The sequence below is a fragment of the Bombus fervidus genome, chromosome 15 (assembly GCF_041682495.2).
Source record: "Bombus fervidus isolate BK054 chromosome 15, iyBomFerv1, whole genome shotgun sequence".
Taxonomy (NCBI): domain Eukaryota; kingdom Metazoa; phylum Arthropoda; class Insecta; order Hymenoptera; family Apidae; genus Bombus; species Bombus fervidus.
In genome coordinates, this window is record NC_091531.1 from 5,712,916 (window position 1) to 5,729,530 (window position 16,615).

General features: G+C 34.3%; 1 protein-coding gene across 7 annotated transcripts in view; it reads left to right on the plus strand.

Annotated features, from left to right (window-relative positions):
• Positions 1–2,800: 2,800 nt before the first annotated feature.
• Positions 2,801–16,615, plus strand: part of LOC139994951 (aquaporin) — a 59,164-nt gene continuing 45,349 nt past the window's right edge. Inside the window, exons 1-2 of one of the 7 annotated variants that reach the window (XM_072018049.1) lie at positions 2,801–2,937; positions 14,136–14,300. In XM_072018049.1, the coding sequence (XP_071874150.1) occupies positions 14,165–14,300 (136 nt within the window). In that variant the 5' untranslated portion in view covers positions 2,801–2,937; positions 14,136–14,164. Of the gene's footprint in view, positions 2,938–6,828; positions 7,040–14,135; positions 14,301–16,615 lie in introns of those variants that run through there. The other 6 variants (XR_011801824.1, XM_072018050.1, XM_072018047.1 and 3 more) reach the window with 6 other exon arrangements.

Here is a 16,615-nt window from a genome sequence, read left to right on the forward strand (position 1 = left end):
ATTTCCTACTCGTTCGTTGAATTAAAATAGGTACACGAATATCTTTGTTCATCAACAACATTGTACGTATATAGATCGAATAATTATTCGGAATAATAATAAGAAGATAATAATTCGAATAAGAAGATAATATTCTCGTGGAGTTTCGAGCATCGTGCAAACAGATTTTTCTCGCGATTTGTTCGGACAAAAGAGACGGTTCTACCGCATAAAATTTGCATGTTAGTCAATTTCGGAGAAATCTTCGCAGTTTGAACGTACAAGCGGATGATTTCTAAAAATTTCCACGATTTCAAAATTTTCCATCCTCGTGCCATCCTAATCCCAAACGATTCTTCGCAATCATCGCATCCATCTTCCACCTCTCGCATCCTGCAGCACGTGTATGCAACAGGAAAACGTGAAATACAACACCGTTGTTTAGACGATGAATTCAGGGAATTCCAATTATTTCAATTATTCGAACAAATTTGCTTTTCCTTTGTTCCCCTCGGATCCTTTGTTTTCTGTTTCCATCTTGAGTCGCCTATCGATCACAAAGTTCACAGAAGCGATCACACGCTCTCGAGTTTCTATTCGCAGAAGCGGAGATTCGAAATGCGAAACGCCCAGGATTCCCGAGATCGAGACACAGATGTAAAATAATCGCTAAAATCCGTGGCAATTTGCTGGAATTTATCGTTTCCGTGGCTAAATCCTCGCGTCATATATTTGCTATGGCGATTAATTTAATCATTGGCCGGCACCAGACAAATCCGTCAGTGCCTAGTGTCAACGTGGCGTGGTATCGGTGTTTACTACCTGGATAAGTGCAATCTCGACGATCTAAATACCAGGAGTAATTTATACAGTTAGCAGCTTTATTTTTTATGTCCGTTTGTCGACGTTATCGCGAATTAAATCGCGGATCAAATCCTGTCGAGATAATGCTGCCTGCTAGATTTATGCTTAAACAGACATTTACTGCGCTTATTTCACTCGAACGCTTACTGCACAATTTCTTTGCGAATATATTGAGCTTGAATATATCATGCTCGCTATTTGACTATATGAAACTTTTGGAAATTTTTGTTAGCACCGTAACGAGAATATACGAATATCGCGATTATAATAGGAAAATTTGGAGCTACAGTAGACCCCGGTATAACAAGATTAACACGTTACGCGCTATATGAATTCATTGGAAATTACACATAGAAATTAGAAGAAATTTTCTGCAAATATATGTAGAATGTACTTTGTTGTTTCGAAATTAGCATTACGACGAGACACGAACGAAGGACAATGGTATAGATTAGATTTTCTTGCAAAATTTCATATAAAAATACCGCGAGGAAATCCTGTAATGAATATACTATGCGCGCTGCTAAACATTTTTGGAAATTTTTGTTAGCACCGTAACGAGAATACGAATAGGACATTTTTTGAACTGATTCGAAAATACACGCAGAAGTTAGAAGAAATTTATTGCAAATATATGTACCACGTATATATGTCTAGAATTAAATTGTAACGAAACGACTGTTTCATATTTTAATTTTATTACTCACAGGGCTCGTCGTATTGCCATTTCTTCGTGACGAGTATACTCGTCAAAAACAGCTGACTGGTTAAAAAGATGTAAGAACGAACTAATTAATTTTCGTCTTCCGCGAGTTATTAGGACAATTCGTCTCCTAATAACTCGACGTTCGTTTATGAGCAGACATTTGGAAATAGAGAGAAAATTATTCCGACTGCCAAGTACTCTCGCGTTATTTCTAGCTGTATCCATCGTTGCCCTGCATCGTTGCAAAATTAAGTACGCGTGTTTGCGATCGGTAAATCTGACGATCGACTGGAAGAATTTCACGAACGAAAGCTGCTCCTCTATCGATCGATCATTATCTAAGTGGAAAGGTATGACATTATGTATGTATCGTCCTGAAATTGCAGCATGATAAACGCGATTCGTTTCTTGGCAAATTCTCTGAATACATAGCAGTAAAGTTCAGGATTTTTCAAACTTCGTTTCGTTAATTATACGAAATATCATGCTTATAATAGGTAGCATGTTTAGAGACTGTTCTGGATAATTTCTATCATAATGTTCTTAATAATTCCTATTAACTATCTCTAGATACTAATTTCTACTATTTTCAGTAATTTTCATCAATTATTTTCAATAAATACTATTCATTGCTTTAATATATTCTCAATAATTTTCATCAATTATTCTTAATAATTTCCATTATCTCTGGCAATTTCCACTAATTTGTGTTAATAAGTTCTATCGATCATCTTCAATTTATTCTATTAATTATTTCTAATAATTTGTATTATTTTCTTCTTTCTAGAATTCTCAATTATTTTATAATTCAGGATTCTTCAACTTCGTTGTACTGATAAAACAAATAATTCGTTTGTTGTGCCTAGGTTTATTATTTTCTAACAATTTTGCAGGTGTATGCATAAATAATTTCTATAAATTCGTATAAACAGTGGTAAAATACTGCTAGTTCATAACACGTTAAATTAGTTTACCTTTCTTCCTTGGAAATCTCCACATTCCTGATGAATAAATTTTCATTCTTTAATTTCTGCTAAATTTCATAGAAATCCTAGAAACAGATTAAAAAATAGAAACTGTGTAATTTAATGTTACGTATATTATGATCTATGAAGTTCAATTTATCACTGTTACTGTCGCATAACTCGCGTCTCATTAATTTGTTAATAGCGCTGACGCAATTATTATCGTTAAATATTCATCGCTGTCGCATCTTCACGCTCAGACGGAGAGCATCGTATCAGTGACAACGTTACAGTGATAATCGTTCATTTTAATAATTGATCCTCTCGATCAAATGTTTCTTCTTTTTTCTAGAGCGTAGATAAGCTCTGTTATAAATCTATCGTTTCTGAAAACGAAAAATGAAGATTGCGGGGGGAAACACGGTAAGCCATATCTTTTGTTTTTTATATTGAAAATCAAAGTAAAAGATTATGATGGATTACGTTTTCACTATCTATAGGGGAACGATTCTGAGTAAACAATTTAGTTTAACCTCTTAGACATTCCAACGATACATTAAAATTAAAAAGCTCGCAATTGTACAAATATCATATTTTTCTCCTGTAATCTTTCTAACCACCGAGTAACATTACAGTCAGAAAATAGTTCAATTTTTTAACACTAGAACTAGCGATAGTTAACACGAAGCTATTTCTACCACAACAAGTTAAAATAGCAGGGTCTTTAAAAAATGCGTATTAATAGAATATTTGTATATTTATTGATTTATTACTTTCTCACAGAAGCAATTCCATGTTACGTAGTACATTTTTGCTACTATTAATCCATCTGGGATCTCTGAACGATGATTGATACATTTATAAAATTGTAGAACCAGTCGTTTAGATTGCTGTGGTATTTATAGCGTTAGCATCTAGCGATCGATCCGGAATTTTCCTCATAACTGATATCGTCGTATCGAATGATACGCGGTAAAAATTTGGAAAACGTGTGACAAGTTGTACGAAACGAGGAAACTGGTTAATTGGGGTTCGATAAACAGATTGCAGCACCCCTTTACACTTTGACAAGTACCAGTCATTTTCACTGCTATTGATATAAGTAGCCTTAATACAAAATTATTTCCAGTTTGAATAGATAGAAAACAAAATAAAATTCATTATATTATTCCTTCAGTTATCGTTGCGAAAGTCATTACATCATTGTGAAAAGAAGATATAACACGAAGTAGGAATTTTAAAATAAAATTGTGAAACCAGTCAATATCACTGGTGTGGTAGTTCTAGTGTTAAAATACTGCTGTAGATAGTACTGTATACACTAAGATAGATACATATTAGATAGATACTAATTATTAGAAAACAGTTAATTCATATGATATAACACGATAAGATAGAGATATAATAACTATGTTTAAAGTTTCCCGAAAAAATCGAGTTTGAAAATTTATCAATAATACTAGAACATGGCTAATCATCGACTGGATACGAGTAAACAATATTTTCAATGAGCTGCTTCTTCATTCAGACGAATTTCAAGTCTCCAGCTTTAGTTATATCACAGAGATACGGCTATTTGTGGGAAAAAATCCATTTTCCCTTTCTCCATACCTCACATAAGGATTTATTTCGAACGAAGAGTTAGTATGTCGAATTTCACGTCTTTAAACTTCAGAATAATTATTATTCCGTAAAAGAAATGTTACCTCTTTTCACTCCTTTAGGGTTTGTATTTCTAAAACTCCTCTCATCTCATATTTACGTTATAAAGAAAAAAAAAAAAAAAAAAAAGAAATATACCGTTGAAATTTCACGTTTCTAGGTACAGCGGTTTGGTCTGAGCGTTGATGAATAGATCAGTCACTTTTGCATTATATATATGAATATATCTATACAAACGTATATATAGGAATACGATGTATATATACTGAGTAACATCCTTACCTTTCTAACTGTTCATTTCAAAGAGAAACGTAAACAAGCTTTGAACTACTGAATTATCTACGTACGTATTACAAAAATAAATATTATAACATACTTAGAATATCAACTTTAATTATTATGTAATACGGTTGTAATAAATTAGGTACATTAAATAATATTTAACATTTATTGGAATAATCGAGAAGTTTTAATATCAACGGGCGAAATATCCGTTGCCGTTATTTTCTATGGAAAAATGTTTATTTCTATATTTTATTAAGTTCTATTCAAAGTTCAAACATTTATTTTCGTGAACTTTTCTTCATCTGTTCTTATCGGAACTTATAATGTGGGAACGTTTTCTATAAAAGTTTCACGGTCCTTGTTTTAAACAGAATCTATTAAAAAGTTTCCTGGCTCTCTTCATTCCTGAATTCTTGCGATTAACGAAAATTCGTTAAACGTTATTTCTTGCTTGTTGGAACGTTAAAGCATAATTTGATCGATATTTTAAATAATTTGATGATATTTAATCTCTTAGAGGTATTCCATAAATATTAAATATCGATCTTTGAAACATATAATAATAAAAATGTCAATGGATATTAATAAAAATATTAATCTTCTTTCGGAAATATTAATATAAACATTAGAAATTAATCTTTAGAAAAATCGATTTAAAAGTAACTTTACCTAATTAAGCTTCTATCGTAGCATTTTTATTCAACCCACTAAGCTTACAACGTCGACAATCTTCAACGTAACACTTTACCGACTGCTAGCGGTTTAACAGCATACGCACGTCCAATCGGCAGCTCAAGCGCAGATTCTCCCTGGCGTCGGCTCTGCTTCTGTTTACACTCTCCAATACCATTCCTTTCGTTCATCGCGAACGATAAGTTTTACAAATTGGTATAAAACTGTGCGAGCTTACAGAGCAACGCGACTGACGCAACCGAGCAAGGTACCTTAGTACTAAATAACAAATTACTGCTCAAATAACGAAAAAGAATATCGGCGATAAAAAGCCGATTAATAGACTATCGGTCGGTAAGCGTCGGCGACAAAAAGCCGATTAATAGACTATCGGTCGGTAAAGTGTTAACGTATTTTTGATCCTCCAGATCTCTATCTTGTTCTCAAAATTCCAGTTCAATTGAATCTTCGAATTGAAAGTTAAAAAAGAAGAAAAAAGAAAGAAAGGAAAAAGACGCAGCGTTGCAGATCTGCCCTGAACAAGCGATCTGGAATGTCTGAACGATAAAGCGGAACGTATTAATAAAAATGGGACAGGAATGTCAAGAACCAGATATACGTTATTTAACCATCATCGAAGCTTTGAAAAATAGAAAACTTGAGCTTATCGTATTTTTATCGACTTACGTCAAACAAAGTTAATCTTTATCTGTATTAATCCGATTAAGGTAGAAAAATTTGCGAAATGATAATTAATCACAATTATATAATAATCTATCTGCCGCAAACTCTCACCATTATCAACAGCTCCTGGATTGTGAATTTTTCTGCGAATTTCCATCTTTATAAAGCCAACTAACCAAATGGTATCCGAGTATAAATCTGTTTCATCCACTGAACGTTACGACAAGTACCATATTTCCCATATTTCGTCCACTCTTGCCACTTCAAATTTCCTGCAAACCTATACAGACTTGGCTCGAACGTTTTTTAAACAGCCTGCATCTGCTTCGTTCCACGTAACCGACTGTCATTTGATCTTGCAAAACGCGCGATCGCTAGTAACATATTAGGTGGTCCGCGAAGTTTCTTTCGTTTTATAAGAAAATAACGGACGCACAACGTTTCTCGTTTTCTATTATTTTATCGAATTACCTATGATCCATTTTATTCTAGCAAGATGAAGATCACAACGTTCGATAGATTAGGTTTCATGTTTGTAGAGAGATGCGTCGTTATACAAGACGCGTCTGCAAAAGAAAGACACTTTTCGGACAACCTGATACTTCCCTGTGATCGTCGATGACGTTATCGTTTATTAACCACGGACCATCTCGGAATATACTGACGAATAAATAAACAAATAAATCGCTGATCTACTCTTGCGTTGGCAACTAAGTGATCGCGGATTTTGTCAATACCACCTAATGACAAAAGCCTAATGACAATAGTTGCCAACCCAATAATCGCACCAACTTTGTTGACAGTGTCCCGCGCTTTCATAAACACGCGGGAAGAGCAAGACGCGCGAAAGAACGCAGAATCCGTTTACTGGATACGCAGAAAGAATGGCATTGTCCGAGGGGAGGATCGTCCGAAAGGATGAGAAACTATGTCGGCCGGTTGGCATCGATTTGGCAGAAGTAACGGGAGCCAGAGTGCCTGCCAGAGGAGGAGATTCTACATATAGAGGTAGAAGCGAGTCGCGAGCCGATTCAGTCTGGTTGAAGCCACGCGACATTACGACGTTGTGCCGAATCGCGCAAGTCTAACCGCCGCTTTTCGTCCAGCTGTCATATTACCAAGCTTCGACCGAGTGACCGCGAGAAACACCACGTGCTCCTCTCTTCTCTCTGCTCGCAACATAACACAAGGTGGGGCATAGCTGATCGATCTTCGTCTCAGCGTGAGTCACTTTATGCAGAACCGGACTGCGGATTTTTATTCCCACACGCGTTTCTATTAAGCTAATGGAACGAGTGGAATTTCGGTAGAAAATCGGTCTCGTCCGGTGAATATAATAATAATAATCGGTACGCTGTATAAAGGCGAAGGATAGAAATAAGCGGACAGGTGTAGCGAGAGCAGGTAGTGGGGGTAGATTTTTCATTTTCAAGGAAGATGAACATCAAATTGGTATTATTTTTTACTGTATTCTGGTCTTGGCTATCGTGCAGTTTTATGGTCAATGGTGAGGCTATCGTTGAATAAATTTACACGTAGACAGTTGTTTCGATGGACAGTGATTTGTTATGGGGCGGTTCAGTCGAAAAAGGGGAAGAATTGTCTGTTATTTGGACGCTTGTTATTGGATTGCTTGAAACAATGAAATTAAGTGTTATTTTGGAATATCAGTTTACTTTCTATTTATTTTTATTTATTGTTTACCGATGCTTAAGATAATCTATTTTTACACGAAGGTAACAGTTCAATGAGAGAAAGAGAGAGAGAGAGAGTATTGTGTATTGGAATTTGGAATTGTCAATAACGCGTCTGTTGACTACGGCGAATACGCCAAGATCAAATATACCTGCGAACAATTTGTTCGCAAAGCGAGTAGCTTTGAAAGCAAGTGTCAACTACGGTCTGATTAATTAACGATCAAATTAATAAACAAATGAAAATAGATAAGACAGGAGGAAAAATTATTCGTTTATAGATTATCATTTGTTTGTCGACTGGATGCAAATGGGAAATAAAATTTCACTTGCAAATTAGGAATAACAAATAAGTTATTTTTCGCCTTTCGTTTTTAAATGACTTTTATTGAAATAAGAAATTTCATAAGTGAATAAAATTTTGCCCAATTTTGTAGCGCGCAGATTATTTAGTAAATATTATTAGTATATATGAAATTAATATGTATATTTTTGCGTAAACATTTCGTATTTGAAGAATTTATTTCCACTATGCTGTTGTCTATTTTTGCTCCTAAACCGCGCCTCGCATACTTTGCTTTTCTTTGCGTATTATACGATTTTCGCGCATTTTTCCAATTTTAAATTTCCTACGAACGCAGCACGATCGTTGCACGATGATCTTTTCCAGCGGTGAAACGCGGAAATTCGAATTTCTCGTTCAGAAATTTCTAACAGGTCACAGATTTGAATTTGAATTTCGATGGAGACGCAAGATAATGATTTCGTTACGAAATGTGGATTGTTGACATTGGACACTCGAGTTTACATCGAAATATGGAGATTTTTTCCCTTTTTTTTTTCTTTTTAATTTCAATCGAAACGTAGAAACGTCGATTCGAATGGAGATAAAACGTAGAAGCCCGAGCTTCGACTTGAATACGCAAAAGTTCTCGTAGAAATTTCAATCGAAATTTAAACCAGTCGATAAAACGAATCAAATCTGGCAGATACGAGAATTAAATTGAAACGAGAGGAGAAAGGAAGAATTATTTGAATTTTAATCGAAATTCGAAGCAAGAACACTTGAAATCATTAAAAGAGGAATATCGAAGACGATTAATCCATAGTTTGGTCACGGTTGTACGTTAAACTTCAGATACGTGTGTATGTATACGAATTTTCGATTACCAACAACTCCGATGTTTACAACGCGCCGCACAAAGATTACATCCTTATCGTGAGATCCTTGGCCGGGGATTAAATCAGGATTATCGATCGCTCCACTTGATTCAGATTGCATGGAGCATGCAATTCTACGATAATGCAGCCAAACAGTTGAACATTCGTAGAAATTTTCCACCTCTTATGAATAAGTTACGTACGTTGTGTAAAATATATTGCAACGTGTAGAAACGTTTGATGAGTAAATTATGGTTGTTTAATGTATTATATGCTGTACGATGTTATATAAATGCTATATTATAAATAATAATTTATAATATACCTACACGGATACATATTGAAATTTCATTAACATTGCAACAAAATACGACTATCGTGATTATATTGACGAAATTTGACCAGAAATATATGTAATAGTTGCAGGCATAAATTTATTCAAAAATTACTACACACCATGTATAGCCAGTTTATACGTACGACAAGTGTTAAAGATAGGGAAACTAAATTTCTATCGAGGTTTATTAATATGTGGTTGGCAGATGTTCATGCAAATTCGTATTTTTATGAATGGAAATGGACTTTACTCTTTAAATGATATAACCAGTATCTTGATTTGAATAATCATAATAACGATAATAATTTTTATTGATTTCCCTACGGGATTACGACGTCCCACTACCTTCACCTTCTATACATAAATATCACGTATGATGTAATACGACAAACATATAGCGAAATTCGTATATATCAGGCTGTAGCAAAAGTTTCTTTCGTTTTGTAAGAAAATAACAGATGCACAACGATTTTTGTTCTATTGGAACAGAATGGATCGTATGTAACCCAATGAAATAATATAAAACAAAACAGAATGTGCATCTAGTGTTTCCTTATAAAACGGGAGAAACTTTTAGGACAATCTAATATATCACTATAGCATATCCTAATTTTATAAGAAAATAACACATGCACAACAATGTTTGTTCTATTGAAACAGAATGGATCATATGTAACCCAATGAAATAATATAAAACAAAACAGAATGTGCATCTATTGTTTCCTTATAAAACGGAAGAAACTTTTAGGACAACTTAATATATCACTATATAACATATCCTAATTTTATAAGAAAATAATAGATGCACAACAATGTTTGTTCTATTGGAATAAAATGGGTCGTAGATAATCCAATAAAACAATATAAAGCAAAAGATACTGTGCATCTATTGTTTCCTGATAAAACGAAAGAAACTTTTAAGACAACTTAATATATACATATCACTATAACATATCCTAATTTTATAAGAAAATAATAGATGCACAACAATGTTTGTTCTATTGGAATAAAATGGGTCGTAGATAATCCAATGAAACAATATAAAGCAAAAGATACTGTGCATCTATTGTTTCCCTATAAAACGAAAGAAATTTTCAGGACAACCTACTATATACATTTAACTGTAACATTAGGTTGTCCGAAAAATTTCTTTCGTCTTATGAGGAAATAATAGGCGTTTTTTGTTTTATATTATTTTCTCGAATTACGTACGACTCATTTTGTTCTGCTGAGACACACACCGCGACATTTCACAGACTTGGTTTCACCGTTGTAAAAAAACACGTTTGCGAAAGAAAGATACTTTTCGGACAACCTAGTACCTGTAAGCAATGCAGTCGTTGGTTTTTATACGTCAGACAAAAATAAAAAAATCATCTGTATATCACTGATGAATTTTCCCGTATCTCTTTTATAATTCATTATCTTTTCCTATCAAGCTTTTGATTGGATCTTCTCAACATTTTGAAAGTAACAACGCTTGCTGTTTTAAACTAAGCTCTTAAAAAAGCTTCGTTACTTATGGGATGACTCGATGTAACATTTATAATACTTTAAAGCAAAACTTTATCCCTCCCTTGCTCTAGTCTCATTAATTTAACCTAATATTACCTTACAATCCTGCCCTGTTCTCAGATTTATTCCACCTGGCAAGTAGTATAATAGCAAGCAACTATGCTACCTTATTTTTCACTCTTGTTGCTCTATAGTCATCAACCCTTTAATTAAGCTACATCTCTTCGCTTCTCCTCTTATCTTCTATTTTCCCATTCTCTTCCTTACCATTTTCAATATTTCTCGTAATTTGTTAATATCACGCGTGTTTAGATCTTCATAGAAATTTTCTCGATTTGTATTTCGTTGCTTGTTTGATACACGTGAAAGATTTCCAGATTCAGAGATTCTTTCTTCAAAAGTTTCTTTCGTTTGATAAGAAAACAATAGACGCACAATGTTTTTTGTTTTATATTAGTTTATTGAATCATGCAGGAACGTGATAATAGAAATAGAACGAAATGGATCATAGCTAATTCAATAAAATAATATAAAACAGAAATTGTTCTATTATCACCTTACGAAACGAACGAAACTTTTCGGACAATCCGATACATATCTCATTCTAAACTCACGCTCTAAAATTTCTTTGACAGAGGAAGCTTCATATACTTTGCTCGGTAGCGTTAAACTTGTCGCGAATCGCGTCCTTTCCGATACGAAATTTCCTACAAATAATAAAAATTTCCATTCTACTTATCGATATTTTATGTTCGGAAAAAGTCGCAACGACGATTCAGAAACACTTACGTAGTCTTTTCTTTTCTTTTTTTTTTCTTTGAAGCTTCGAAGCTTTCTATGTCGATCGTTGAAATACTTTGGCGAACCACTGCGCGTGAAACGACGAAGCAAAACGATCCGAATTTTCCCGTTCAACACGATGAACAGCAAGTTTCGATCTGTCGATAACGTGTGACCGAGACTCTATCTTTCGCCCGTGGTATAATTAGCCCGGTGATGGAAACGCAACGATAACGTGCTCTTTAACGTCAATTAGCCTTGGCACAATGGTAGAATTCGATATCAATTAGACCACCTCAATTTCGGCCTGTGCAATTTAATTATCCGCGTCGTCAAAGTGTCACTGGTACGGTAGATTGCTAATTAATTGCTTTCTGTTTCGATCGTACAATCTGCACTTTCTATCGTATCGTCAAAATTATCGTTACAATGCGGTGGTAAACTCGACTTGCAGTGCGGTCTTTTCGTCGAGCTTTTGCCAGTTTCTTCAAGTTTCTTTCATTCAAAGAGTTCTTCGAGTTTTATTCTTAGAACACGGTAGAACTGCGTTTAATTGAACTTGTCGGTGGACAGTTTATATAATCGCAGTTCATAATAATAGAAACTCGTCGATTTTCCTTGCAGCCTGTTATTTTTCGTTCACGTAATTCGAATAAGAAAATACAAGCAGTCACGTTCGGGTAGGCAAACTCAACCAGCCAAAGTGCAACTAATTAATTCGCTAAAATTCAAACGGCCCAGCACGTTATATCGTTCCAATTCGTTACGCGAACATTTGTGAATTTTTGAAGTGTTCAACGACACAAATATTCACAAGATGCGCATAACACGCGAGGATATGTCGAATGTCCAGGCTACTTAATTTGTATTTAGCTTCAATTGCTTTGATCGCTGTACAGATAAACATAAAGATAGGGGCAGAATGGAAATGCAAAAGTGTACCCCTGTGGTCTGTTTCTGACGATAGGAAATAATATTGTGTTGGCAACTAAGTGATCGCGGATTTTATCATTACTACCTAATTACGTTTAAATAATTTAAATCTTTATATTATTTAATGATAATATTATTAATCTAATATACTTATATTTAGTTATTAAAATTATTTTTTATATAAAAAATTACATTACCCACAATATTTATATAAATATAATATTCATAAATTAAAAAATTATACATACATATATATATATATCAAATTAATAATTATTTAATAGTAATTTCCATTTCTTTTTTACTTGCTAAACTTGCTTTTTTTTACTTTACTACTCACCTAATTAGGTGGCAACGACAAAATAGTTAATTGCCACTTAGTTGCCAAGCCAATTTCAAACGAAAAGTAGACTTAGTTCGAGGTGGAAAAAAGTGAAATACAGAAACCATAGTACCAGGTTTTTAAAATATCCACTTTCGTTTATCCAATAAAAATTCGAGATACGAGGAAAAGGAGGAGGAAAGAGAATTGGGTATTTTTTTTTCTTCGAGATTGTTTTCTTCGTCAAATTTCTTTATCCATCGATACTTCTATATAGGTTTCTATAAATAGGAAATTTGTGAGTACGAAATCAATTAAAAATAGTAGATGTAATCTTTGAAACGTGTAGTAAACAACTTTCATTTTTTGTAGAGTGAATGGGTTTACGAAAACAGGAAACGCGTAGTACCAGCGACGAACCTGTGTCTCTTTATCAATTCGATGTTACGACGCGAGAAAAGCGCCGCTTCCGAACGATTTACAGCCGTCCGCCTTATTTCTCGCGTTTTTCACAGTTCTGTCAGCCGCGATTTACGACCCCGTCCCACTTATACGCGCGTCTCCGAACTCACTGATAACGAAATCGAAAAACGACGCGTTTACCATTGTGTTTCATCGTTACTGACAAATTCCGCATCCAGATATTTCCTATTTATAGAAATAAATAGAATTATTCATGCATGCTTTTTAAAAAATAATTTCCATTTCTCTATTCTTTCTCTTCATCCTCTGTTCCTTTAAATTTATCCATCGAGATCATTACTGACAAATCACGCATCAAAATGCTCCCTGTTTATAAAAATGAATTAAATTATTCGTAGATATTTTTGAAAAAGAAAAAAATTCCTATTTTTCCCTCACTTTCTCTTGATTGTTTCTTGAAATTCGATGGGATGGCTGCTGACAAATTCTGTGACAAAATATCTTCCATTTGTAGAAACGAAGAAAACTACACGTGGATACTTGTGAAAAGAAGAATTTCTATTTTTCTTTTATTTTATTTATTCCTTGCAATTCGACGAAACGGTTGCTGACAAATTTCCAATTAAAATATTTGCCATTTGTAAAAATGAACGATATTATTAATGGACACTTTTGAAAAAAGAATTTCTATTTTTCCTTTCGTTTTTCTCTATTTCTAACAATTCGAAGGGATGGCTACTTACAAATTACGGATTAAAATGTCTCCTATTTTTGTCAAAATGAACGATATTATTGATGGACACTTTTGAAAAAAGAATTTCTATTTCTTCTTTCGTTTCTCTGTTTCTAGCAATTCGATGAGATGGCTACTGACAAATTACGGAGGAAAATATTTTTTATTGGTAGAAACGAACAAAATTATTCATGGATACTTCCGAAAGAAGATTTCCTATTTTTTCCTTCCTTTCTCTTAATTGTTTCCTGAAATTCGACGGGATGGCTACTGACAAATTCCCGGGGCAAATTATTTCCCATTTGTAAAAATAAACAAAATTACTCGTAGATACCAGCGAAGAAAGAATTCCTATTTTTCTTCCCTCTAAACTCGACGAGTTCTATCGATGAAATGAACGTTGAATTTTTTAACGGGCAGGCAGATTGACGTGGACCAGTTCGTGAGACATGGAGCAAACTGGCATCTCGATAATACAGACTGGTGCGATCACCGCCAGTACAGCGGGAAAATCGAAAAGCGTTGGCATCCCGTTCAATCCGAGCTCCAGCATACAGAGTGCCACGAAGAAGTTCAAAATACCATGTGAGTCTGCTCTCTTTTTCATTATTAATGGATTTTCATTCTTAATTTATGAAGAGACCGTGAATTTTTATATATTCATTGGAAATTTATCTCTGCTATTTTTCTTACCTCTTTATATCTCTTCAGATATCTTCTTTTTTCGTATAACACTTTCGTGAAATTCATAAAAATCGAGGAATACTGAAAAATTAGTCTAATTATATTGCATATCAAAAATGTACAAATGTGAATAATACTCGGCGTGTAAATTCCACGTTGCAATGGAATACACTGAAACGGTGTTAAGAATCAAATAAGAAGAAGCGAAAGCAACGTACTATTTTATACATACGATGCTTGGAATATGTCTTTTGTCTAAATGAATAGGCTTAAGAATAATTAGAATGTAGAATTTATCCAATAGAATTTCGAATCTATAATAATATTTATCAGTCTAGTTATAAATTAACAATTTTGTTTCTCAGCGATAGAAACGTGCCAGCGAACAAAGTATAACGTGTAATGCTAAAATATGCTATATAGAATAATAAATCATAAAGAGTAGAATGACGATATATATATAGTTCTATCGTGAAACTAAACATTCCTTTTAATGAGAATGTAAGCGAGCGGCACGACGACGAAAGTTTCGATTCCGCGAAAGTTCGTTCACCTGATGATTAAAACGCGACGCGTGGAAAAAAAGAAAAGAAAAAAAGAGAAAGAAAAAGAGACGAAAGGACGATTCGACTGGGTCTGGTGGGTTGCTGGCATTGCTTCGCCATGAAATTCCACTAGGCGGCCTGGTGGATAAAAATTCGATCGTACCGCGTAGAAAGGTGCTCGCTGGCACCGGTTCCCCTCGAGTGAAAGAAAAGAAAGTACCGGCGACGCGGCGTGCATTTCAGGAAATCGGGTTACCAGAGATCTCGTGATCGACCGGAAACTCCGTCACGTGAAATGAAACCCGTGACCACCGAATGATCTGAAGAATCTGCTTGTGTTCAGCGAGCAACAGATGTTCCATTATCGGGAAAAACGACGAAATAATTTGCATAGATGATTCACGTTGCTAGAAACAGCACCTTACAGAGGAGAAAATATCGATATTGCGTGGTATCTTTCCAAGTCTAGTTATTTTTTTTTTTTGCCATGGAACAAACAACTAGATCGACGTAGATGAATTATCGCTGTTCAAAGAAGGTTTACAACGATTATACTTTGATAGTTTTTCGTCAACTTTTGGTAATTTATTATTTGCTAGAAACACGTTGCTAGAAGCAACGTATTATAGACGATATTCTGCCAGTTTTCTGATCTAGTTTCTTTTCCGAAAGGGGAAGATAACTAGATTAAATAACTAGGAAAGAGTTATTGATATTGTTTAAAAGAGGTTAACGAAGAGTGGCATGGACACGTTTCGCTTCTTCGTTTATTTCTTCGCGAAATTGTGATAGCTTACTATTATTTTTCCGTCTTGGTGAACACGTTATTCGTACTGTTTAATCGGTTTACGCTCGATATGAGGGTTATATATTAAAAATAAACTAATTAAACGATAGACGCTTTGTTTGGCAAATTGGCTAGAAATTTGAATGTTTTACATTTCCCTTACGAAACATCGGAAACGATACGTTTTTATTACTAATAATTGGCAAGAATAAATTTTTCTCCATGTCTAAAGAAACTTCGGTCTTAAAAAGCTTCATAACGATCGTATCTACTCGTATAGTTCTTTACGAAATTTTAGTCACCTATCCTTATTTACTCATTTAGTTGTTTCATTTTTCTCAAATCGAAAAATCAACTACACTCTGCTAAGAAATAATGTTATTCTTATTATCCAAAGGAAATTACCAACAATTTTATTATCCAGTTAGTTCCTACAAAAGTTTCTAGGATCTGTCTCCAAATGTTACTAGATTGCATTGAATATCACCAGACGAATTCGTTGCTTAATATCTTCATAACTTTCGTATTTGCATGTCGAATTTCCATGCAGTAGGTTAAAATACAGCAGGTGAATTATATTTACACGTGTTGAAGTTTGAATAAGTCTACGATGAACAATAACCCGGAAGATGGCTCTATTCTTGCTATTGCGTGTCATAGTGACACAGTGTGAGATAATTAGCACCGTGTCATTACCAGTCGCTCGAGACTAATGACGAACGCTCGCAAATTGTTTGAACTATTAAATTCAATAGTTACTTCGTCTCTGTCTCATTACATTTCCACGAAAGCAGGTCTGCTATTCAGGCTTAAACATTTTTTGCCTTTAATTAATTAAACGATATCGTTCGTCGCTAGGTTGAAAGATTTTATTATTCGAAATT